At 39.9% G+C, this 27360-nt stretch overlaps 1 protein-coding gene across 8 annotated transcripts in view; it reads right to left on the reverse strand.

The window, feature by feature from the left end:
• The window catches only part of LOC103390832 (ATP-binding cassette sub-family A member 1), a 154402-nt gene that overhangs the window by 14435 nt on the left and 112607 nt on the right, over nt 1-27360 (reverse strand). For 7 of the 8 annotated variants that reach the window (XM_025054899.1, XM_025054866.1, XM_025054819.1 and 4 more), the window contains 9 exons: nt 24619-24742; nt 20998-21127; nt 19444-19564; nt 12752-12814; nt 10916-11022; nt 8184-8325; nt 6845-6979; nt 4429-4532; nt 3289-3381 (listed from right to left, as the gene is read on the reverse strand). In XM_025054899.1, the coding sequence (XP_024910667.1) occupies nt 3289-3381; nt 4429-4532; nt 6845-6979; nt 8184-8325; nt 10916-11022; nt 12752-12814; nt 19444-19564; nt 20998-21127; nt 24619-24742 (1019 nt within the window). Of the gene's footprint in view, nt 1-3288; nt 3382-4195; nt 4260-4428; nt 4533-6844; nt 6980-8183; nt 8326-10915; nt 11023-12751; nt 12815-19443; nt 19565-20997; nt 21128-24618; nt 24743-27360 lie in introns of those variants that run through there. The other variant, XM_025054916.1, reaches the window with a different exon arrangement.

The following is a 27360-nucleotide window of genomic DNA, read 5'->3' on the forward strand; positions in this document are numbered from 1 at the left end:
TCTTCTGATATTCAGTCCGTAATCTCCCAGGCCTGCCTGACATGCCATGAAATTTTTCGGCAACTAAAGTAGATTATTTCAGATGATTTGTGGCCTCAGTGCTACACACGTGCTGACAAAGGCAGGGTGATGAGTGAACCAAAGAGGGCAGCACTAACAAGGACGCGGGTGGCTGAGTTGGAAGGCCTGCCACCTGGGAGCAAGGGTAGGAGGAATAATAAGAATACTAATAAAAGAGAAAGAGTAATATGGTGAAAGGTTTCTGAAGGAGATGGGTAGGGGGATGGGATGGACGTAAGGTGGGTGGGGGGGCATGTATTACACGTGAGCAACAGGGGGTCAAAATGTGAATGCTGTCCCGTGGTGAGATACTGCGTCTCCTTCTGGGTGTTGTAATCAAAAAGAGATGGAGTAGTTGGGGGTGGAGGCAGAGGAGAAGAGGCAGGACCCCCAGCTTCGCAGGTCAGCTGTTCAGACCGTGTGACAATGGTGTGCCCTGCCCCCCACCCACTCTATGATTTCATTCCCTGCTGTCTGATGGAACGTTTACCTTCAGCAAAGTGGCAGCAGCTATAACATCTGCTGGACTGAGACCCTCAACACCACAGGTCGGAGCTAAAGCTAGTTTACACTCTCTTACCAGTAGGGGCTGCTATAGGCACATTTTGTATGTTGTGATGCATGAGCTAATTTTGCTTGTAAAAGCAAAAAGTTCTGTGGCCTAAAAAACTCAAATGATATAAAAAAACAAATTCTATCAAATAAAAAGACGGTAAACAAAATACAGGAACAAACAATAACCAAAGATGAATCACAGTATGTAGTAGAGCCATTGCACTTCGTACCATAGGTCTGAGTAACCAGTGAGTTGAATACCAGGTGGCGCTGTGCACCTACACACAATAAACCAGGCCCTATTTTGAGTTATGATTGAAGGCCATCACGTGTTAAGGACTGGACTTAAGGAGTAGATGTTGTTCCTTTTACACAATGTACCTCTGAAATCCACATGTTAAACCAGAGGACAGAGGAGACCCACCATTGTGGCACAAACATGTGGTGGCACAGTGACAAGAAAAGGAAACAGAGAAGGCATTCCTTAATTGCCTTTGCAGTCATTAACGGGGGCCCGACACCCCATGAAACATTAATTACACCAAGTACTTTAGAGATAGGGGCATTTAATTAGAAAGCATTCACTGTGTGCCGAGGACTAAGAGATAGCATTTCTTAAGGAATGCAAATTGTGCATGTGACATCTGGGGAAAAAGAAAGAAAAAAAAGGCAAGAAAAAAAATTCCTCAGTGTTGACACCGTGCTTATCTTGCATGTCATGTCTTGTGCAATCCCCTTTTACCAGCTAGCATGTAGAGTGAAGAGGGACACATGTTAAAACTCTCCTCCCTTTGCTCCTGTCGTTTGCCCCCTCCCAATAGCTTTCGCCAATCCTATATCTCATAAATTATTTACAAACCTTTCTCCCCCACAGACAGGATGCAATTAAAGGAGAATCAGTCAATTACCCCTCCATCTTAGCTCCTTACATCTCAACTCTCCTCGGTTCCTCACGTTTCTTTTTTATCTCTCTTCTCACTCGTCTAAAGGCCCGACCAATAACATGACATAAACGCTCTTGATGAGAAATACCCTTGACACTGTTGCCCCCTCCTTGCTCTTCCAGGCGTTTCCCTTAATCCCCAGTATGACTTGAAAAATGGACTGCTCCACCCTTTATCCCAGGTGTATTGATCTTTCCCACCGCCAACAATTGCCACCACATATCCCTGTCATGAGTCCGGTACTCGTGTGTGAGTGTAACGTCCTTCCTCTCACAAGATCAAACAATGGAGCGGTAATAATGTCACTAGACTGTACCTAAGGTAATAGATGGTCCTCACCGTTACATGCAGGGCTCAGGGCAAAAGTGCTGGCCTTGGGAAATGTCAGTTGAATCTTAGGCAGCCAAGCAGAGTGCCGAGGATTAAGGACGTTATATATCTGAGACTGAGGAGCAGCAACACACATTAGGAGACATGTGCAGAACCCATTAAGGGGAAGGGGGGTGAGGGCAGGAAGGTTGAAAACAGAATCATGAGTCTGAGAGGAAACATTTGTGAACCAGATATAATGGACAGAGACTCTGGAGATGGAGCTGAATGTCTGAAAAAAAAAGCCTTTTAAATCTATCAAAACAAATAGACCAACTTGTTTTTCTTTGCTTATCACCCTTTCCTTTTGGTTCCAAGAATCAGTTTGAAAGTCCTATCAATGTGCTCTGTGCAGTTTGTTTAAATTCTATTTTCCAGAAAACACAATGCACTGTGTTGTCCATCAATGACTTCCTCAGAGTGTCAAGCCCTTTAGTAATCAGATAGTTAACAAACACAACACTCAAATAGCCTTAGAATACAAAGTCCTATCACTGTTCCCCTGCCAATTACCAAAGGATTTGAAGAAACAATAGAAGAGAATAAGAAATAAAATGTAGAAAATGTGAAAATCTGACTTTATAAAGACAGAAATGAAGCCAAACAAGAACCTATTACAATATCTTGGAAAAAAGAAAATTGGCCCTTCAACTGCATATTCACAGAAGCCACAGGAGTTCAAATCACTGAATGATTTGATGTAATGCCTTGTCTGTACAATTAACAATTTAGACCTAAGGATTGTCATGTTCCAGTGGACTCACCACCCGCAGGAAGGTTTACGGGGTGTTGGTATGGTGCAGTGTGGTAACGGATAAGCGGATGAAAATGGATGGATGGATGGACTGTCATCATCATTAATTAATTAAAAACTTGAGGTACAGTCAAAGTTTCCTCGTTTTCCACAGACTTACATTTACAGTAAACTAACTTACTTTAAAGACCCGTCCAATGTGTGTACAGTCCATAGTTTAAGTATGTAAGAAGTATCTAGTTTGCAGAGATATGTTTTGTGTACTTTAAGTCACAAAAAAGTGTTGAGAAAAAGTCTCACCTATTTATACTATATACCTTTCACTCACAGTCACATACACACAGTTGGCAAATAAAGTAAAAAGAACTAAAGTCAAAGAAAGTCCTCTCTTTGAAGACCATCACTTCTTACAGGTGAAACAAGAATGCACTGCCTTTCTTCATGTTTTCTTTGTAGATCTCAAACCACATTCTTTTTATCGCCAATCTATGCGATCAGGGTATTACATATACTTTACAGTTTAAGCAATGGAAATCATACAAAATCATACAAAAAGAAGAATGTGTATTTACTAAAATGCATCAGGTAGAATGTGAGGACCCTCACCTGTTCTTCAGATGTTGGATGCTGCCCAGACACTTGAAGGCACCATTCACCATGATGGCCATGCGGGTGCACAGCGCCTCACATTCCTCCATGCTGTTGACAAGATAAAAAATATTTTATTTTCTGATGGATATTTTTCTGCCCACAGTTTTTTCACCGTGCTGCTCAAATGAACTTGATCTCAAAAGAACACTAAATCCAAAGTGTTGCCTTCAAGGATACTGCTCATGAATGAAAAGTCAAATGAATTTAATTTAAATCAATTTGATTCAACTGGAAATCTACCTTCCAGAAAGTTCCAGTGTGAATGTTTCAGTCCATGGAGAAAACATTTGGTTAGTACTGAGATGAAAAAGAACCATCTGCAGTTGTAAAGTTGTTTCCCTCATTTTTCTCTCTCTGTTGGACTGGAGTCATTTGTTACCGGGGCAAAACCTGTGAAGCCTTTCAGAGGAACGGCACATTTAGGATTATGACTGGGATTTTTGCCTCTTAACAAAACACCAGCACCTGCTTACGCCATGGACCAGCTCCGCCACGTTGCCCTGCACGACAACAAATGCTCTTGTATCTCCATGAAGGCAACAGAATTAATGTGGACAATGTATTTTAAATGAAAGCAACATTAAAGATTATTCGCAGGAAGAGTGAGGATCACAGATGATGCAAAAACCCGGGCGATTTTGGAAATGTAGAGGCACTTGAACTGCTAAATGTTTAGTTTCAGCTGTAAAAAAAGCCCCCTCAAAAACAAAACTTCTCAGTTAAGAAACTTAACTTGGCATCAGGAAAACAAAGTAAAATATAAAAAGAATGCAGGAAGGATATTGACTATTTTTCTTTTCCAGGAAGGAAAAGGTAACAGCCAGTCAATGCGCCCTCACGCTTCATTCAATTCTTAGCCAGTCAATGCGCCCTCACGCTTCATGGAAAGCCTTGAAGCAGCAAATTTTTCTCACAACCAAAAGTCACTGCAAAGCAGGAAACAATAGCTGTCAGCTGGAGTCTAACTCAAATCAATTATGACCAGAATATGTATATTATTTCACAGGCAGTGTAATGGTGTCTCTTCCAACTTAAAATAACTCCTGTGGTGTTGTGTAGTGTGAATCCATCAAAGACGGAGAAGGGATCGCGCACCTATGTGAAGTGAGAATGACAGAGCGTCCCTCCTTGATGATGCTGAGGATGCAGTCCCACAGGAAGCGTCGGGCTTTGGGATCCATCCCTGTCGTCGGCTCATCCTGCAAGAAAATTTACATTTTTTTGTACCTTTCTGGAAGGTATCATGTGACACATATGTCCATCCTGACATTTTTTATATAGTTCAAACCTTCACTACTTCTTATAATGTTTCTACACTTTTGGCTTCTGCAAAATGATGTGTCTTTCAGTTTCTCTACAAGCAAAACCAGAGAAATCTGGCTGTTTTTTTCATTTTTTGCCATTTTTTTTTATCAAATTCTGCGTTTTTTTCATTTTTTGCCATTTTTTTTATCAAAATCTCTTTTTGACTAGGTTTAACTTGTTTTCATGGTAAAGAATACTAACTTGAACTGGTTAAAGTCTTCAGACCTACTCAGCAACATTGTCATTATTCTTAAACCTCTAGATTTCTTTGCTGTTTTTTATTATCTGTTTTAAAATGAATGGAGACTGAAATTCTTTGTCAAAATTGTGAAGCCTATTTTACATACTAAGTACACTTGTTCAAATGCAGCACTCTTTTGTGCCACGTAATTACAGTCTAAACCAACACAAGAGACGCAATTGGTTCAGAAATTCTTGGAATAGCCGGAACCGCAAATAAGGTTGAAGTCAAGGGAAATGAAAGTAACTTTTACTAACAGTATGTACTGTACAAGAAGCTGAAGTCAAAGAGAATCTCAAATCTAATGATACGAAGAAAAAAAACAAAAAAAAAAACTTTTGACTATAGAATGTCATGTAAAAATGGTGCCTGGAGTCAAAGAAGACACATTGATTCGGAATTGGGATGAAACTTCTCTGACATGGACAATATTCTTCCTTAAATTGAAATCAACCCAAAGATTGTGGGTTTTATACGAGTGTGTCTGGATGAAAATAAGTTTAGAAGATGGAGACAAAACTATGCCAGAAAACCTTGAGTTAGTTTTAGGACACGTTAGCTGCCAATCACAGAGTACTAGTAAGTCTCAATGTCGAACCTAGTCATCGAGAAGAGATAACAGTAAAATCTGGTTGTGCTGATACAGAACACACATGGGCACAGACACTGAAACTGTATCAGTGGTTTTTTTTCCCTTCCTCAGGGCTGGTCTGTCGGTGCATGATTAGAGAGTGTCAGTACTCCGTCCATCGCCTGGTTTCACTCCAGACCTGGGTTTTTCAGGATCCTACAAACCCCACTGGGCCTTTTCATCACTGTGTCTAACGTGTCCCTGTGCAAATTGTACGTGGCACTGGCCCCAAGGCCGCCTGTGCGGTCGCTGCTGGGTGAGCACACACCACAGTGGAAGTGACACAGACACTGACAAGGCATTATTCCACTGCCTTAAAGTGAAGTTCTGACCAGGCTGAGGCGAATAAATGAGGAGTTTTAGAAAGAGAAGAAGTCGAGAGTCTGTAGCTCAAAGACAAAGGTCTCCAGAAAATCTTCGCTGAACGCAGTTTTATGTGGAACTTAGGTAATTATTCAGGGCAAGTGTCAGTCAGGAGTTCACAAATATACCATCCACACATTTAATTGTGGGTTTTCTTGCATTTATTTAAAAGGCGTGGAGAGAAAAAAACAAAAAACTGTTGTCATTATTTAACCATCTGTTGTCGTGGCTGAAACTTTAACTTCTTAATTTGCTATGTAATTAAAAGCACGCCATGCAGTAAATTCTTGGTAACGACTTAAATGGTTTTTCATAAGTGACGAGCAGGAGTTTAATCCGTAGGAAATGTTGTGGGTGCCGTGAAAATTGGTTCATTTCTCAAAAATATAAAATGTGCTGTTTGGAAGATTAGAAGTTTATTATATAATATGTTTAACGTCTCTGGGCAGAAACAACAAATTTAAAATGACTTTGAACTGCCACAGGAAGTTTATCTATTTATTTCTTTTTAGTTTAAAATGAGATTTTTCCTATTTATATTGGACTGAAATGTAGGATTAACATTAAATATAGCCCATAAGGAAATTTATTTAAAAAGAAATTGTAGAAACAAATCTCCCAAATACACAGATGTGCATATGGAATGTCTACTGAACACCATCATAACCTCAATAATATATTATTGTAAAATGTAGACACAGCAGCCTGTGGGAAACACCTCACGTAGTAATTTTGAATCATTTTAATATGATATTTGTATCTTGACTTTAAATATGTATATGTAGCCTAAGGTAGTTCACCTGAGCTCCAGCTATCGTCTTGTCTGTGCACACTTATAAAGAGAGAATAACTGATCTACAGTACTATGGTACCAACATACACAGTACATAAATATTGATTCAAAGTATTACACTCCGAGTCCTTATACCTCAACCTGAACGCCACACCACATCGCTGTAACTGTATCTCACCAGAAAGATGACTGGAGGGCAACCCATCAAGGCGATCGCTGTGGAAAGTTTTCGTTTGTTCCCGCCGCTGTAGGTTCCTGCACACTTGTTGGAATACTTGATCAGGCCCAACTTCTGGATACCCCACTCTGCCACCTGGTGAAGAGAGAGAGAAAGGCAGGAAATAAATGCTTAATGTTATTACTGTGTTAATTCTGATTAAAAACAGGGTCGCTGTGGATTAAGTATGATTAATCATGATCACAATTATTTGTGATTAAGATGTCAAGAAGAATGTAACAAAGTATAACTCAAAATTCTGCTCCACAGTGTTGGTTGATAATGGCTTGTGAAACGTGTTAAGAGTGTTCCTACTACGATGTAGTAGAGCAACAATAAGATGATAGATGGTTGAACTATTGGATCCTAAACATTTTAATCTGAATAATTACATATTATTGGTGCATAATATTGACAGCCCTAATGATAATGTAGACAAAAGTATAGCATGCCATCTATTTTGTTAATGAATATTTTAGTGTCTGTGGTTTTCAAGGACGAGTCACGACAGCTGGCCTCACTGTAAGACCTTCATCATCAAACAGCAAGGTTCAAGACCGCTGCCAGTGATCACAATTTCACCAACAGCTCTGAATGGACATGTTTACATGTCACAATAGTTGCTTGCATGCACACATGAATACAGTAAAAACGCAAATTGTCTGCAGTAAAAAAGGCATTTACATCACAATTGGCGACAGGGAAATATAAAACCACGGTAGCAGAACAAAATTTCATCTCAATGCATTGACGTAGATCAAAGCTTTAGCACCAATTCTCAGGTCCTTGGTCGGCACCAGAGTCTTCCTCGTTTGATCTTCCAGTTTTAGATGAGGGCAGTGCAAGAGCATGAGCAGGCTGCACAAGGCTGGCCATCCTATCAGCCATTGTTGAATAATGTAGAGCCATAACCCACAGCTGCTGCTTCTCCACCACTGGCCATTTTTCATTATGTATGGCTTCTCCCATCGAGGTTATCTATCACTCTGACGTGTGCTACAGCCCCCCCCTACATGTGCTCCGCTTGAACAGTATTTGTATTGGATGGCTTAAAAAAACAACAACAATAAAACAACAAAACAATCTCAAAGATGATAAACCTGTTCTCAAATGATGTCTGATTGGCATTTAAAGTGTCAACATTTTACTGTAGGAAAACAGAGCCCATTAATCTACTCCGTAATCTTCGTGGAACGTTCATCTTGGTGAACTGCCTTTAAAAGGAACCCCACAGCCACGGGCTAAAATTGAGTTATTGCTGCCATTTTCTGCACATGAAGTAGAAAGGAGTCATAGTTACCATGGCGACCTCGTGTTCTGGTACTCCTCGTAACCTGGCGTAAAACTGCAGATGTTCCCGCCCCGTGAGCAGGTTATCAATGGCATCAAACTGTGGACAGTAGCCCAAACTCTGGTGCACGTCCCTCATTTCAGTCCGTATGCTGGCGGAAAAAAACCCCGAAAAAACATACAGTAGATGCAGGTAATGGTTGAGTCACTGCATGAAACATGAAAACCAAACTCTCTCGCATGAAATACTAACATGTGCATTTCAGTGGTTTGAAAGTTTACTTCAGAGGATTGGAAAATAAACTACACTTCTGTTTCCAATAACCAGGACAAGCAGTGTTCTTATGCACGGAAAACAACATTTCAAAATACTTACCGAATCATGATTAACCATGGCTGTAATTAATCACAATTCATCATCAACATAATTCATCATGATTAAACGGGATAAACAAACATTCCTTTATTGACATATTGGTGGATTTTAGTCCTAAATGAGCAAATGAAGCTGCTATAATGAACAGAAACATTTTACCAATATTTCACCATTGTTCTGCCAAGACTTTAAAATGTGTTGAAAAATTGACACTGATTAACTTCACAGTATAATTAATGCTATTAAAGTAAATAAAAGTAAAATAAAAAGGTGCTTGCGACCTCTACAGGCAATAATGCTAAGACATAAATACATTTTCTTTATGAATTACAATGTATTATTATTATTGAGGGTAATTGATTCCTCAGTTTTTTTCATGGATGATATTGAATCCCTTAAATGTTTTTTATGGCAGTGGTCAACATCAGAGAGGTGAACAGTATGTGTGAGGTGTCCTAATCTGGTACGACTGAAAGCTTTATTGACGTGATACCACGTTTGTTTTCAGTCCTGATAAAGGTCTTTGATAAGAGTAGGTTTGCTTAAAGGAATGTGGATGTTATGTCTGCCCGACTCTCTTTTATCTCAAACACTCTTAGAATTCACATTTAAAAGCTACACAGCAGACCTGCTTCTGCCTTTAAATAAGATTTGTAACATCTCATTTTCTAGGAATTTTTGGTGTAAACAGCCCTTTTAAAGTGCAACATCTGAAAGTCTGCACTCTGATTGGTCCCCTGGAGAGTCAGATTTCAACTCTTTTGAAGTAATTCTATACCCAATAACTTGATGTCGTTGTCCCTCGTATCAGCAACATCTGACAGCCACAATGACATTAACATGTGAGACACTTTGAGAAAGTTGAAAATTCATTTCTTCTTTGATAATGTCAAGCCGCTCAGGCCCAGAACTTCACCGCTGTGGCGATGTTTTCTTTTTTACACTTCACCCTATATAGGGTGCTGTAAGTTCAACCTACTTTCTGTGCTTCACAAAACTTTTTTTCTCAGGAGTGGTGTGGAGAGTGTCAAGGTGTTCTTTTGCAAATGTCAGACACCTGATGAAGGGTGTTTGGAGTTTATTTCAGAGCGTGTGTACTTTGTGCCACCGTGATTTGCATATGGTTGACTCTCAAAACAAGATCCAGTGATTTCTTTAGGGCTGCAGCTGTGCTTTTGACATTTTCTCCTCCATCATATGCATTTGAATAATAGTGGGGGTATCCACATCTATCTTGACCTCCTTCACCTTGTTTCCACCAAAAGTCTCTGAGCCTCTGATCTGGTCTCTATGGCTCACGCTAGTCAAATCTGTTGTATACACAAATGGCATGTGTTTTTTGATTTGTGATGATTGATCAGATTCAAACTCATTTTAACACTTAGACAGAATGATGTATAGCCAATAATTTCACCAAACATCTACTTATGTTTTGTTGCTGCTTAAACTTCAAATACCATGTCAATGCTCAGCATGTGTTTGCGGAGGCTTCAGCTTCAGGTCAGTGCCCAGCTAGTGTCAGACCAGCATCACTGAGCTCAGGACGATAAGGGAGTCTACAGGAGACAAGCTGACTGACACTAAAATGATAATATGTTTGCTTCACCAATGTTTGATCAAAAGCATTTGATTAATCTAAAATGATGATTATTTGTCATTACTTATTGCAATTATATTCAATCATCACGACTATTGATGACAGTTCCACCACTCCCTTGTGACCAGATAAGAACCTGGGGAAAAGGCTACAGCAACTGCAGAAACTGAACCAACCGCAGCTCCCACTCAACCACACTGGGACACACCACCTCACAGATAAATTCCGAAGCAAAGAGGGACTTGTTTGTTCCTAAAAATAAGAAAGTGAAATCCTTTTTCCCCTGCTCATGCTAGCGTGTCTCATATTGCTGGTGTCAAGGTATTTTTTGGCATGTACAAAGATTTCTTGTGTCTGATTCTGGGAGTGGAGGAAAAAAAATAGAGAAACAGCGGAGGAAGGTACAGGGGTGAGAACGTGAAAAGGAATGATAGATGTGAAAGCTGTGCAAGGTGCAGGAAGAAAGGCAGAGCAGAGTTTTCAGCACTTCTGAGAATATCGCAATGCAGAGACATGCGAGAAGTAGAAAAGGACAGAGACAGCAAAATGTATAAGATATCAAAAAATTCCCCGCCTGGATTAAGAAAAAAAAAGTCTGAGTTTGAGAGATGGAGGAATAGAAAGGTAAGTTACACAGAACAAGAGCGAGTCAAGAAAATGTGTCAGCTGTGGAAAAAAATCTCCTCGGCTCCATCCCCACCTGAACAGCCATCTTGGGTGGCTAATTATGATGAGTTACTGGGTGCACAAGTGGGACGAGGCACCTCACCTGTATCCGTTTAGGAAAGCCTCTCCACCAGAGACTGGGATATCTCCTGTCAGCATCTTGAAGGTGGTGGTTTTCCCAGCCCCATTGATTCCCAGCAAGCCAAAACACTGGTGGAGACAATGAGGAGTTTATTAGAAAAGCAGTGTAGTGTAGACACAAGGCTCATTGGAAAACAAACGCTGTGAGGTGACATTTCAAATCACCCCGTGGACACTTGTTTGTTTGTAATTCTCCTGTGTTCCTGCTGCTTTATTTCCTGTTGTTTTCTTTCTAGAGAGTAAATTGTTGTCCTTATTTTAAATACTGCACCTAATTGACTAGTTTACACGCGATTATGTGTGACTGGTTTGTGTTTATCAATAAAACAAATAACCCCGAATGCACACAACGCAACACACATTAAACCAACACGACAGGAACAAATCCATAGGAAAAAAAAAATCCCATTAGCATTTCTCCCTGTCTGTGTAAATTCCGACAACAAACATTATCCCAGCTTATTTCTTTTTTTCCCTCCCTGACGCTTCTGGTTGTACTTCTCTCCAGAGGCCTGAGACAGGAAGTCGCCTCCGTGACACACTGCGGTCACATGACATCACCCTAGGGGCTCCGGCTATGGCATGAATATTTGATTCTGGTTCCTCATTGATCGCAGCTTGTTTGTGACCTGTGCTGGTGAATGCATAGAGGAGGGCTAATCTGGATGTAAATAATGCATGGGAATGTGGTGTGTGATCAGCAGAGTCTTGTGAATCACAATATTCCACTGGCATTTACACTGGGCTTTGAGTAAACAGTGGCAGAGAGGATGGATATCAGCAGAGAGCCCACCAATCACGACTTCCTGTCAGCTTTTGAGATTATGTTTAAATCACCCTTCCAGCGGTGCTGCCTGTGTGTGTGTGTGTGTGTGTGTCTGTGTGTGTGTGCATGGCAGGGAGAGTAAAGATGCTTTACGCAGCCAATTTAAAGGTTTATTTGTCCAAAACTCTGCTGGGGTTTTTTGTATTTTCTTTTTTTTTCTGCTGCCAATTTCACAGGTTTACTGAACTTAACACGGGCCCTGAAGGCAATTCGTGCTGCTTGTTGTTTTTTTTTTTGGGTTTTTTTTTCTTTTCTCTAAAGCACAAGACTGGCTACAGTGTACAATCCCCTTTCCTAGAAAAGTAGGTACACTTTCCTGTACCAATAGAAAAGGTTTTAACTGAATACAGTGCCACTGTGGTTTGTGCTCCAGCCTTACAGACCGCTGCCCTTTCTGTTACCACTAGAGTTGACTATCAGGGTTCTACCAAAAACAACCAGGATTGAATTAAGTGCTGATGATATAAGGGTATTAATATAAAGGTTGTATAATGGTGGTTGTTTCAATATGTGGCCCTGTGATACACTAACAGACAGTTATTACAGGATGTAATAATATTGTGGCCTGGTCATTATGGGATTGGATGCTTAAGCCTATCACTACTCCCCAGGAGTGGGCTGATGGATAAGAGGCAGACAACTTCTGTTGTGTGTATATGTAAAATGACAACATAGCTGATTCTTCTTCTCGATTCTTCTTGTACAAAAAAGTGTGTTTGTATTGTCTTATACTTTCTATCATGGGTACATCACATATCCTAGGTATTAAAGGTACAAATGTTCCAGTCAAACTTCCCTGGACATTTAAGTATGGTTTTTGTTTTGAATGATTGAATGCAAAAAGTTATTCCTCAACATCAACATTGTTGGTGATTGTCAGAAGGGCTGATATTCAGTATGAAATTGCAGAAATGTCTGCAACCATGTGCAGCTCTGGCTTCAAAGAGTCCTGTGTGTAATTCTGCGGCTCACCTCTGCTGCAGGTACACCCACACATATCCTGTCCACAGCAGGGGTTTTCTTCCGAGGGTACACCTGTAGGGAACAGGCAATACAATGAATCATCCTGCCACGGAAGGAGAGTGAGGGAGGCGAGGAAGGAGGTGGTGAGGGAGCAGACAGTGAGAAAGATTGCGGAGATGATGGCTCGAGAAAATATGGAGCGATAGACCAGAGCAGCAGGGAAGGAGTGAGATGAAATAAGCAGGTGGAAAAAATGAGCACCGAGGAGAGAGACGGGGGAAAGAGAGAATAGTGGGAAAAGGATTTGTTTTTTTCCTGCAACAAAAAGGTAATTTGGACTATTTAGGACAAACCAGATGGGAAATGTATTTCAGAAACACAGTAGTGCAAGTGCACAGGGGGGGAACGGAGGACATGAACATTATTATGTGTGACCTAAGTGACAATATTCATGAGAAAATGTGTCACCGTTTTGAGGATCACTTCACTACCCTTACCTTCTTAAGTGAAGGTACTTACAGTAAGTCATCCCATATTTTATGTACAGACACCAACTTTGAGCATGGCTGCATTCAGTGACCTTAATATACAGTTTGATGACTTTAGCAAAAAATAAATCTGTCCTTACTATGATGAAGTACTGCACGGTGCTGAGTGTGGACAATAAGTCCCGATGAGTTCCTTTAAGGACTAAATGCTTACCACACACTTGAGGCAATGACCACAGACCACTTTAATGGTTAGATGAAAAATTGTTCAGCTCCCATTACATTTTCTCCACCTGATGAAGGTGGGATGTTGTGTATTTATTTACAAATAAGCTCTCTTTAATAGAGATGCACATTGACTGGAATCAGTTTTCTACGATTGTCTCTGACCAGCAACTGGCCGATCAGTGCACGATTTAGTTTTGCAGCTGATCATTTTGCACATTTTCTCACCGTTGGAGAGCAAGAGAGGACGCTCACACTCATACGCTGAAGATTAACATGTCATTATCTTGGAAGTACTTTACAGTCAGGCCTAAAGAAATATTTTATATATTCTCTTAATTAAAGGAAAATCGGAAACACAAAAAATACGAATCAGACAAAAAAATCTCCATCAGTGCTTTTTGTCGTTTTGAGTCTCAGGGACACATGGAAGTTTTTTGTCTTCAAAGTGTTTCAATTATTGCTTTTATCATGTAAATCTGTTACAGTATAACAATCAAGTAACAAAGTCATAGACAGTTAAAAATGATGCAGAATAAATAAATAAACTGCAATATGTAAGGAAATACAGAATTCCAGGATACGGAATAAAAAAACTTCCCAGAGTTTGACTGTGAGTCGGTATCCTGCCAGGATCATATAAGGGAGCTGGAAATGAGAACGCTCTTGATGTATTTCACATCTGACTTGAAAACCTTTCACGCCAGACCAGTTTCATCTGCACAAGTCACGGGCTGAAAAAAGAAAGAAGAAACCCTGGGAACTCCAAACCAAAGTGAAGTCACCTCTGCTTTAAGAGAAAGGACTTTATTAAGTCGGTAATAGAGAGAAACATTTGACAAAATGAGGTTTTCCTTGTGTGTTTCTTCCCCCACTTCCAAGACTCAGGAAGTGTTTGATCTTATTTCAAAGTGATTTGAAGAAGACACGAGGCTGCGGAACAAAAAAACACAAAGTCTTTGTTGTTGCTGCTGCCACGTGTGACGGTGGAAACTTTTAACATTCAAACTCAAGGACGTTACATTTGCCCTCTGTGAGTAACAACCTAATTATGGTGGTTTGTTTTTGTCTACGTTTTTAAAAGATGGAGAACTGTTTTTTATACAAAGTGGAGAGAAATGCAAAGCTGACAGCGCAGCTTTCAGTATATAAAAAAAAAACACCCAGCTATCAACCTGTCAACAGTGAGCTGTCAGACAATGTTTACACACAAGTGTGAGACAAATGTAAATTCCAAACTGCCACTCAAGCCCAAACAGTGACACTGCACTTCTTATGGAGTCGGCACATTAGAGGCGCTTTGATAAAAGCAGGAGTTTCCACGGATCCGTCATTATTTCAGAACCATCTGGAAGCTGCACTCACTACTTATCAACCTGAATTACACATCCACCTCCAATGTTTAAGTGACATCAAAGCAGCACATGAGAATATGGAAGAAGGCAATTACAGGATGATTCTCCTCTGACTGCAGCAACACAGCAGCTGTCATGATAAGCAGGCCCACGTCTAATCAGACCAGACAGTTAAAAGAAAGTGGTGGCAGCCGTTTGAGCAAACCTTGGGTATAGACTAGAGTTGGTAAAAATCACAAGCTTTCAGTTTGGCAGTGTGGACACCGATGACAGTGAGGCGTGATAATGACTTATTTTAGTGAGTTGTCATCAATAGGTGATCCATCAGAACCACGAATGAACATCAGTCAGGAGATGTGCACAGAACTGGACCGTAGACAGTGGATCGACACCTTACTGCAGGAGTGTCAAAATCAAATCACATTAGTTTTTGTCAATGACTCAAAAAAATAATACAAGGATATTGATAAGGAGTGCTTGTCCCGTGTTTTCATATGGGAAAAATTGATTTCCTTCACACAGGTCACTGGGAATAAAGGTGCATTGTGGGTCATGTAGTTTTTTTGTGCTTGATTCAAATCCAGAGATTTAGTATTGTGACGTTCAGCTAGAGACTCTACACTATTGACGGTTCACCAACTATATCTGTCCATAATAAGGGCCATAATTTTTTTCTGTATAAAAAACAATTTCTGCCTAACATTATTATTTAATGTATATTTTGGGATCAAGTCGCAGACTAGATTGGACGGTTCGGCAGGCTGGATTCAGTCAGGAGGCTGACAGTTGATGATCACTGCTGTAGACTTTTATTTTAAGCACCAATGGGCATAAAAAGACATTGTACACTAATCCTGTCCTTCCTGTTTATTCCAAATGAAAATCACAGAATCTTCAACTTTACCGCCTTCTTATCAGTCTCCAGTCCATCGCACACTGCCAATGTCTCGCACTAACCACTTTTGAACCTCCTCAACAAAACTGGTGTTGAGTCTCCATCCATTTCTTCACATTCTTTTCATTGCACCCTCCTATTACTGTACATGGATTTCATATTCTGTCTAAGCTGAGTTTTCATCAACATAATATTGAAATAATAATACTAATGAATTTCTGTCAAACCTTAGCTGCCAAATCAGCTATTTAGTCCATAAACAGGTGTAAAAAACCCATGGACTAAACATTAACAGAACAGACTGTACAAAAGGAGCTCTGGATGTACAACAACATCCCCCGGTGATTCACTGGGGATCTGAGCTGGCAAAAAAGGGAAACACAGACAACAAACCACTGTGCACTGTGCAAAAGTTTGTTTCGTAGTTTAAAGCTCAGCAACAATTGTTCTGCAGCTCCCTCTCCAGCCGTTACCTCATGTTATAACGGCTCCAGAAGTATATTTCAGTCAAGTGGGCCCACTCTCATTTAATGTGCCACATAAAAGCAAATACAACTCCCAGCACCACTGTACGCTAGCCAGACGGCGTAGCTTGCCATGGTCATCCATTGTGTGGTGTTTACTCACACACCCACATTACACTGTCATTAAAATCCATTATAATCCAACTTGTCCACACCCACACGGTCCTCAGAAAAGCACTGTGGGTGGAGGGAAGCTGTGCTGCTGCTGCCGTACCATGTTCGACACGGACCAGATATTGATTTTTAAATAAATAATATTTATGGAGCCATAAGAGTTTATTTGCTTTATTCGAGATTGGATTCTAAACTCACACTCTACAAACTTCATATTAAAGGGACTACTGCCGAGTGTTCTTCTTTATGTTGTAAGTCACATTCAGTGCACAGCAGGTTGAGAAATGTGCTTAAATCTTTCTGTGTTTGCCCTTGAAGTGAGATGTGTTCCCTGAGTGAATGACGCCCAGCTAGCATTCCGTAGCAAATACTACTTCACGTCTCTTTCAAGTAAGCTGTATTGTTTCTATGTGTACTGGCATTCAATTATATATTAGACAGAAATAAATCCTGAATGTTAATATATAGTTTCAGTAAAGTAGGGGGAAATATAGTGGTTATTTTCAAAGATAAACAAAATCAGAGAAATCAGAGTCTGAAACTAAACTGCTATAATAATTAAAAATAATTTATATTAAAATTAAATTAAATGTTTTTAGATTAAATCACTTTCTCTGTGTAAGTTCTCAGTTATCCAGGTCATCTCAGAAATAGTTGCCCTCAATGTAACTATTTTTGGAATAAATAACTTTGTAAAGGGCGGCAAAAATAACAGAAATGTTTTTCCTAAGAAAGCTAAATATATAGCAATAGAGCTACAAACCTTACAACAAACAAAAATAAATTTAAATGTATATCAATTTATAAACGGTTCCTTGAAACCTGAGGAAAAAATTAGGTGAAAAACTTTTTTACCACTTTTATAACTTTTTTACAAACTAATTTATAGTAGGCCTAAACATCTAAATTAATTAAATCAAGTCATGTTAACTACAAACGAAGCTAAAGAATGTATTTCAAGATTAACTGGCTAATAAAAAAGTGCAAAAGCAACTGGTTAAAAATACAGACAGATAATCAGTTTCTTGACAACTGATTTAAAAAGAAATACCTATTATATGTCAATATATGTTAAAGGATAGATCAACAGGAGAATTGGAAAAACTATATAAATATTGGTCAAGTATATTAAATGACAAGACAACTGAAAATAAGAGTAAACGTTTTGCCAAAAATAAAGTTAAAAATGTAACTAGAGCTGAAGTGGGAAACTGATGCAGTATGTGCACTTCAGGATACTGCACTAAACAAACATGACACAAGCACCAAAGTAAATCATTTTAAAGCGTATACATGTTTATACTAAACCTTTTACTTGGGAGAAAAATCGACTCCTAAGAAGTCAAGATGCTGCGTGTCATTTTTTTGAAGTACTTTCTCTGTCAGATCAGTGATTGACTGCAAAATGACAAAAAACAAGACAAAATACTCCCAGACAGACACACTTCTATTACACACTCCATCTGTTACAATGTCAATGCTAATGCAGCAGCTAAGTGAAGGCTAGCAGGTGTGGCGCGCGGCAAACTCTCCTGCTTAGTGCAGCAGGAAGAGGAAGGAGAAGGAACAGGAACCTGACACATGACTGATGGCCTGTCGATCGCTTCAGAGGCATGTTGAGATTTATGACAGGGTCCAGCCTGTGGTGCATGGCCACCGAAGCTGCGCGCCCATTGATCAATTTGTTATCTACACCCAAAATGGATGAGGCACAGCTGTGGTGGGAGTCAATGAGGGCGCCGCAGGAAGGAGCCCGATGCCGTCTGCCACTGTTTTCTGTGATGATGGGCCGTTCCCGTCTCATCTCTGAGAAATGTTGTCAACCATGAAGGTGCACATTAGTGATGTCTGAGCCGCTTGTCACAAACAGACGGGCTGGGGGTCTTCTAACGCTTAAAATGGAGACACAGTTTGAGTTTTATTTTCCTGTGCAGTCCCAAAAAATGTGGTTGAAGTCTAAAGTTAAGGACTGAAAATACTATATGAGTAAAACCGTGGACCGTGGTCTACAATTAGCAATTTAACTGACTAGTTTGGTCTCTAAAAGCAGTGATGGCTTTTAGTTAACAAACCTTTTGGGTTGACGATTTCAAAATACAAATTTACCCAATAATATTTAGTGAAAATATTTTGTGATTCAGAAGAAATAGGAGAATAAAAATAATAATTTTTCAAAAGACATTATGATTAAACTGCTGTTAACAACAACATTAACACCTCCTGCAGGTCAGGGTGAGGCTGTTATTTGTAATATCTGTAACAATAAGCATTATTGTTGGTTAAAAGTAATTCCCCCCAATTTGTTAGGAAAACAAAACTTTTCTCTCCAACTTTCCCTGGGAAAGGAACATTTCTCTCAAGTGTTCTCACCTTGAGAGATGATGTTCAACATATAACACATCCAGCTGCTTTACTCTGCACTTGCTCTGTAATTACCCCGGGGAGTGCAGTGCACGTCTGTGCCCATGAGCAAGAAGTGACACATTAAATATGATGCGACTGTGAAGACGGAGCAGAGGAGGGGGGTGGAGGTGAGGAAAGGTGTGATAAAGGAAGAAGGGCTGTTAGATTGTCCAGCTGTTGTCACCGGGGCCGCAAAGCGGGCAGCTGTGGTGACATTTCCTGCTGCTGCCAGCGCGCCTGCAGGGAGGGAACATCTGTGGATGGATGAAGCGTTAATCTGGGCAGTGGTGAGGCGTGCGCTCTCACAGCATGCTCCACTTCACCCTCCAATGTGGGGAATTGTGCGAGCTGTGGAGGAGCCGGACCTTTATACTACTATAAACACCACTGGCTCTGGTTTCCATGTCCTGTTGTTATATTTGTGAATGTTGAGAGGTGCACTCACTGCAGCAACCTGCTCTGCAAATGCAATGGAGCCAAGTGCATGGGAAAATATGAAAAAAAAAAAAAAACAGGCTCCACCCACACTCAGTCAGTAGACAGGAAGTGATTTTTCTAATTTGTCTTTCCTGTAAAAAGTGACGATGGAGCTGAAATAATTTTTACTTTAAATCAAGTAAAAAAAACAAGTTCTTGGAAGAAGTTTAGTTGGAAAAAAAAACCTGTAGAAAAAATCATGAAATTCAGTCCACTGTACCTTAGTGAGGTCATAGATTCGCAGAAGGTCGCTCTGGGCTTTTCCACTGTACACTCGATCACGTTCCCGAGCAACATCGATATCCTCCTCCTCCGCAGATAATGACTTCCCCGAAATGAGCCTGGTGGGGAAGAAGTCAATTGCAGTTGGCTTGACACTCTCCATCACAATTAACATGAAACTCACACGACAAATTATCATGTTCAGAGTTTAAGACCAGTCACACAACCATGGCAATTTTCATAAAAGGTACAAGCAGTGGAAGTAGTAGCCACGCAGACATTAGTTTCCATGGCAACCTGGGTTTAAGTCTGCTCATTTAGATTGAGACGAGTTGGAGGGGAAGAAGTGACACATGCAAACACATACTGAAGAGAATTACACGTGTTTACTGGGGTCTAATGGACAGTAACTCAATAAACTACGACTGATAATAAAATGCCTCAGTTTCAGGTGTCGTCTGAGATGAAGCCCAGGCACTTGACTCTGCTTCTTCACATTCTATTATTTCTATGTTATTTCTACATCAGTGTTCATGTTGGTATTGTGTTGTCCATCTATTGTGTACTACAGCAGCTACAATATTCTGCCTACTTTATGTTTATTTTAGATGTCCTTAAAATAATATTCTGTAGGAAAAAGTTTCAAAAAACTACACTGCACAAAAGGTCAAATAAGGTCATTCTCTTCTTTTCTACTCTTTTCTATTATACTCTATTATGTCCTTCCTTCGACTGAATTCAAGTCAGTCCAATTCCAATTCAACCTAATTCAATAATACTGTTTTCTTTCCTCTCCCTTCTGAACCATCACCTCTAATGAATATGAATCAATGAGTTATTTTTTACTAGTAAAAGTGAAAGAACACAGTTGTTAAGATTTAATCATAATAAAAGGAATTATTATCATCTGAAAAATATATATTTTAATGAACCACAAGACATTTCAGGAGAACCCATTTCCAAGGTTGATACACATGAACACTGAAGTAATACCCCTGAGTACTGCTCCTATGGAGCTGGAAAATATGTCTAATGAAATGTCTCTTTTTTCTGAGCCACTTTCTCCCACGATTTACTTTGGTATTGATTTTTAACCTTAATGGCTGAATGGCTAAATTCACAGTTCTGCGTAGACTTAAAATCTTCAATATATATAGCAAATACTTAATAATCTTACTGCTGGTATACACTGTGCTTTTTTCAACTGTCCCAGACTAAAGAAATGTGGAGATGTATTTGGTCATGGCTCTTAAACGAGCCTGTGAGACAGGTTTAACATTCTAGTTGTGTCAGAAATGTAGTATGATGATCTCACAATGTGACAGCTGTGGCAACCTATATTGACTAACCAGCCAATAGAAATGCTTCTTCAGATTGCAAAAAAAATGCCACAACATGGGCTTCATTTTTCATGAAGCTGAACAGTCTTGGTAACTGCGATGGCGCAGATAAAGGACACGTGCTGATGACGTGGTCTTAGACGGCTAAAATGGCACAGTGTACAGAGGCCATGAGAAAATAAAAGTGGGCTCTGACTGTGAATGTTCTCCACCTTGGTTTGCAGAAGAACTTGTACTGGATGAGGATTGTCACAGCAAACATAACTGCTCCAAGAATGGACATGGAGCAGAGATTCCTTCCCACCATGTTCCAACTGAGAGGATCCTTAAAGCGGTCTTCGCCTGGAGGAAAAATAATAAAATACCACATAATTACTGAATACACTGTCGGTTAAACAAACATCGACAGCAAAATGTATCTTTACGCCAAACAAATACAAAAACAGTATCAATTGTACGTGGAAGGATTTTTGAGCCTTGTAGAGAAAACTGTAAAACTTTCATCGATGATATAAAAAGGAGACCATGTCATTTTCATGTCAAAGCCCTTTTCTTCTGATATAGACATAAGTGAAGGAGAACCCTCTTTGTTATTCTGCTATTCTCCTCCCCTCTCTGACAATCCTTGAGCCTAATGGGAGGATACGGGGAGACAAGAGAAACGAGAGCACTTTTGCTCTCATTTTCTGGTAAATAACTTCTCTCCACATCAGGCCTTTTAGGTTTGGATTGCTTTTCTCTTGCTGCTCTCTGCTGCTGCCACATATTATTCTTCAAACCACTATTTCCTGCTCATTTCTCCACAGATAAGACTGGCTCCTCTTTCATGTGCCCCTTTTCCTCTGGATTCCCCCCACCCCGCCAACCCTATACTCCCCAATTTCACCTCCGTTTTTGTCTTCAACCCCTCAACCGTTTACTTGTCTAAATTTAATACATGCAGGTAGTGGGGTGCAGGGGAGAAGCAGTGAGGCCAGTGTTGATGGTTGTGTAGTTTGAGCGGCAGTCAGGGTTCCCATACATATCTTTCAAGAAGAGATAGGATGTTGGAAACCTTTTATGACAATGTTTTTAAAATCCACTTTTCCCCACACTGAATAATGCAGACCTGCCAACCTGTTAGCATTTTGCACAGCAGGTACGCAATTTGGCATACAAATACGCTGATACCATTTGCCTCTTTAAACAATGCAAAAAGCTGCTGATCATCGGTGAGTTCTGTGCTTGTTGTTATACTCATGTCTGACAGCACAATGCGGTATTGTGGTGGAAGCAGTTTCACACAATCATCGCCAAGCAGGGGAAAATAACGATGTCTGATGAACCTGTAGTTTAGCCACACTTCCCTCCTCCGTCCTCCCTCCTCCCCATCCCCCTACTCACAGCAGCTGGTGATTAGAAAGGTGTGCGGGGGTATGTTAAAAACGTGTCCCGTTAATAATGTTACCTTCACGGTGAAAATACCACGTCAAACCAGCACTACTTTGCTTTCTGGACTTGGTTGCACCAGTGTATAGTTGCATAAATCAAAATGATATGTCGTGATGATGTGTCGTGAAAAGTAAAAAATATGTGCTGTAAGTCAGTGTAATGATCAAATTCTTGGAAAAAAAAAGTTATTGCATAATACAAAATAACTTACTACCATTGTAACTAAATTATTCAATGCTGTTCATTTTCAGCTCGTATAAACACACATAATGTGTAAAGTGGTTACAACAGTCGGAAAAAAGCTGCAGACCACAAGTGGTACTCAGTACTCAAGTACTATGCCAAGGTTGGCAGGTGTGATAATGTTGTAAATGTTGGTAAATAGCTGTCCAACTTAAAATTTTGAATTTGATCAATTACAGGGTTGGTGTGGATTAACCAATTGTGATCTTAATTAATAGTGATTAATCAAGATTTCAACATTCCTAAATAGGAAAACTTTGTTTTCTGCTTACTACACTACCAGAAGGATAAACAAAAGCAGGTAGATGAATGTGTTATTAACGTGTTCATTGAGACAGCCCTAATAAAACTATTCTAATGACAGAAGATTATAAACACAAGGCTGAAACCTGGATGAACAATGACATACTGTGATAACAGCAGCAAAACTACAATTAAAACAGTTCGCAGCTTAGCTTTAGGATAAAACTGTAAGACAAAGCTTGGCTAAATTTAGTGGGAAACAATGGAGAAATATATAAAAAGCAAACAAAAAAGAGTAAAATAGCTAAAGTATAGCCAAGGAAAGTACTTTTGAATACTTTTTACTACTACTTAAAACATTAAAAAGACCAAAAGATGACTGTTTAAGACAAACAAACTAGTTAGAATTATGTTGAAAAAACATAATAAAAATATCAACAGACATAAATATATTTACTATGACTATAACTATGTTTTTTTAAAAGACCCTTTTCTAATGATTTGTCACCAAAACACTTCACTGTTGGTAAGTTATGTCTGACTCCTCTGTGAAATGTCATGGACAGCGGGCAACATCTATAATACATTTGGAAATCTGCTTTGCAAAGACATTTTTGGCCAAGCCTGTCCTTGACATGCTAGTTATTTATCATGTGACGGCACATCGGGGGGCGGGCAAGGGGAGGGGGGGTTGAGAAATACCTACAAAATAATGAAAGACCAGAAGATGATGAAAAGCCTTTTACAAAATTACAAAGGGAAGCAAACAAATTCATAGGCTTCAAAGAGATTCTCTTTTTAATTTAGTGCGTTCAGGGTAAATTTCCTTCAGTTGGTATTGGGCTGCTTTATTGCTACATTTTTCATTAGGGAAATAGGAAAACAGAAAGACATAAAACTATTGTTTGTTTTTGCTTGTATTATGAGCTAAAGTGAAGAATATCCTGTTTACAGACCTGTGGGAGGAAGAAAAAGTTATTTCATAACAATAGCAGACATTTACACGCAGATTTCTTTCAATCTTTAAAACTGTTCTTGCTTTGATAAGCCATTTTCATCTTTACTGGTCTTGATTTTTGGACTTCATATCAGCCCTAAACCTCTTGATTGAATCTAAGCATGTCCCTGCAACAGAGATAAGGACTGGAGTTCAGGCCAAAGAAACAGTTCAAAAAGGTCTGGAGTTCAGGCCAAAGAAACAGTTCAGGCTCATATTCACGTTGAAAACCAACTCAGAAGCAAGTGTCACCTGTCCATTAAAAGGTATTTCTGAAAAGTTCATGAAATGAATAAACTAATATGAGAAAACATTTAAAAAGTACTGCTAAAAATATATATTTTATTTTCTTCTTTTCAGTTATGCTGTGATACTGGGTATGGCTTTTTACTATTTAGCCTGTATTTAGCCTGTTGAGGCTAAATACTTCATTCAAATACATCCGTCTGTTCAGTGCTGAGGCAGGTCTCCAGGTGTTTTATTAACTTTCTAGTATCATAACAGAACAAATCTCACTGTGGGTCTGCTGTCAGTGTTAAACTACTCAAATAAACTAAAATTAGACACTGAACTGCAATAGAGAAATAAACATCACTAGCTGGTCACTGTGTAGCTTTAATATTTTTATTTATTTTTATTATATTATTATATGAATCTCCAAAGTGTTGAAACTTTCAATTTGAAGACATTTTATGTTTGGTACAGAAATGTATTAAATCGTTTTTGTTGTACTTCATACATGTTGGTTTGGATTGAGCTCTCGTCTCATCTATATGTCACTGTCTTCCAGGTCATTGCATATTTATTAAACTCCACCAAAATAATTATCAGTAATGGTACTCAGTATCTTAGAATACACAAATAAAAATACTCATACTCTTAGGAGTTTGTAATACATTATGACAGCTGTATTTCTTACCAAAATTGCTGAAGAGGTCGGCCGTCACCTGGTTCGTGGCCATGTCGATGAGGCCTCGGCCAAGACAGAAGTGTGGGAAAATCAGCAGCACTTGCTTCATGATGTCATTGACGTGAGTGACTTCCTTCACGACATAGAAAAAAAAAGAGACAGCGAGCAAATTGAAAAATTGCAGCACAACATAGACACAGCCGACCCTTGAATCAGCAGGGCAGGTGCAGACAACGTGTAGTGCCCTGAAAAGCAAGGATAATGAACAAACATCCTGTTCTCTGAGTGGCGTTTTGTGCTGCAAGGCCCCGAACGTCACACCGTGGGGGGGAACACAGCATCTGAGTTCATCTACTCACTTGATATTGAAATCGGGCAGAATGCAGAAGACACGCTATAATCTGCAAGATGTCACAGATTCAGTGTGTACCAACAAAAAGTGACAGTGCGTTGCTTATGTAAGCATATGTTTATCTTTTTAAACCATCGCTCAGGTGGAGAACAAACAGTCGAGGACCAAAAAAAAAAAAAAGGAAACGGCAACAAAAAGAAGCTGAAGGCTCTCCTGTCTGTCTGCCTCTTTTTCTTCTATTCCATTATTGTACAGCACAACAGACAGGTACACACGATCGCAGAGCAAACACACAACGCTCCACTGTTTGACAAGGCAAACGCAAAAACGATAAGCTCATCTCAGGGTGTTTTGTAGTGATTTGTCCTTCACCCCACCACTGTTCTGTCTCCACAGGTCTCCACCTGCCTGTGAATGGGATTCAGTGCCAGGCTGGTGGAGCACAAAGGAAATAATTGTATTGAGAAACAATGGAAAAGAGTGTAACAAACTGAAAAGAAGGAAGTGGGGGGAGTTAAGGGGGAGGGAGAAAAAGGTGAGAGGAAGGAAACAGGCAGGAACAGGGGAAGACAAACTACGACTGGGTTTGGCCTGATGTGGTATTCAAAAGCAGCTTCATGCATTATGCATGAAGCTTCATTGCGGCATATTCTTCAAAGCTCCGGCACACGCAGAGACTACTATATAGATTCATCATTCCTGTTTTGGGGCGTGCTAAAGCAAAGAGAAGGAGGAGCAGGGACGGCGCTGTGTTTCTTTAAAGCCAAGCAGAAATTTGCAGATGTTTCCTTTATGGTCACTGGATCCTTTGACAGATATTTACATGCCACAAAGCACTCGTGATTTATTAACTTTGGTGAGCTTAATATCAGTAGGTAGTTGAAGACGAATGAAAGGAAGGGTGGGGAAACGATTCAAAAGTCAGAAACAACTTCTTATTGGATTTCTATACATTAAAAATGGACCTGATTTAGAAGAGAGTATTCTAATCCAGAACAGAAAATCAAGGTCAGCTAGCTTAGCTTTTTTAAAGTTAAAGTATGCTGCACAAATTTAAAAAAAATAATTAAAAAAAATTCACACTCTCTCTCATCTTGTAAATAAACTGCAGCCATGACCTTGGCCCATCTATTTAGCAGAAGGTGAGTGAAGCAGGACTTAATTTGAGATTGATATGTGAAGCAACAATCTTGTTTCTGGACTGGGTCTTCATCAGGGAGATCTAAGAGGCCTGTAGCTGCGGATGATAAAACTCTTTTTTTTCTTCACCCTTTACATTCATGCTACCTACTCATAAATCATTTTCAAATGACTTTCAAAGGTAGTGCAGTCACTGAGGTGTTTATCTGACCTACATCCCTACGTGAGGCCTTATTCCCACTGCAGGGCGTCATTCATAATGCTGGAGATAATATACAGTATTCTGTGAACTGCAACTGAAGGTCTGGGTTTTTATTAAAGACAACGTTCGTGGTTTTAGACATCTGATAATTAAAAACTGACATTTCAGGATAACTTTTCACATCTGTTTCTGTTGTTTCATATTTACGTCCCAGCTTCTGTTTTGGGGAGCAGAGACAAAATATTACTTTTTATGTCTAATATAAAGGCAGCTGAATTGCATCGAGAGTGTATGAGGCAGGCAGTATGTGGTCAGACTGCCGCACTGTTCCTGTGTCCTGCCCAATCAGCCGGTGCCTGCTGTGGTTATCTCTGAGTTGGCACGTGGTGAAGGTATTGACTCAGACTCTGCTTCAAGCTCACAAGGCAGCCTGGGATTGATGCAATCCACAGGGAGATGGACTGTCCTGGGGGGCTAGGGCAGGGGGGTTGAATCTCCCATTTTGTCTGGAAACAAAAGTGGGGCAGGGAGTCAGGAACACTGCCGCTCCGTTTTCTCACTCACTCTCTGTGGGTTTTCTTTTTTCTGTTTCGGGGAAACGGTTCCATGCCCAAGAGGGTTCAACATTCAGCCTGTGCTTGAACACAGAGCAGAGTCAAGTCTGCAGCTTTACTTTAACGCTACATTTTACGACATAATATAACAGCCGAGCTGGGTGACTATTACTGGACAACCAGGAGCTTGTCTTTCAGCTTTACTGGGGGACATGGGTTCACCACCAGTGTGTCCGCTGCATGTACTGCATGTCGTAAAGCATTTAATCTGCGGTACCCGTGTGGAAGAACCCGGGGAGGGATTTGCTGATTGATGCTGACCCATCAGGTTCCCTCTCAACAGTAAAATCATGTCAGATTAGCTGAATTATCATGGACCCCATGTCCCTGTTGAGTCTCATAGAAACACTATCTGTGTCCCTAATGCCTCGGACAAGAGAAGTGCACCATAAATCTGTTCCTTTACTCTACCCCGTGGACAAAGTGCTGTCCATTAAATTATC

The sequence above is a fragment of the Cynoglossus semilaevis genome, chromosome 1 (genome assembly GCF_000523025.1).
Source record: "Cynoglossus semilaevis isolate Cse_v1.0 chromosome 1, Cse_v1.0, whole genome shotgun sequence".
NCBI classification, from domain to species: Eukaryota; Metazoa; Chordata; class Actinopteri; order Pleuronectiformes; family Cynoglossidae; genus Cynoglossus; species Cynoglossus semilaevis.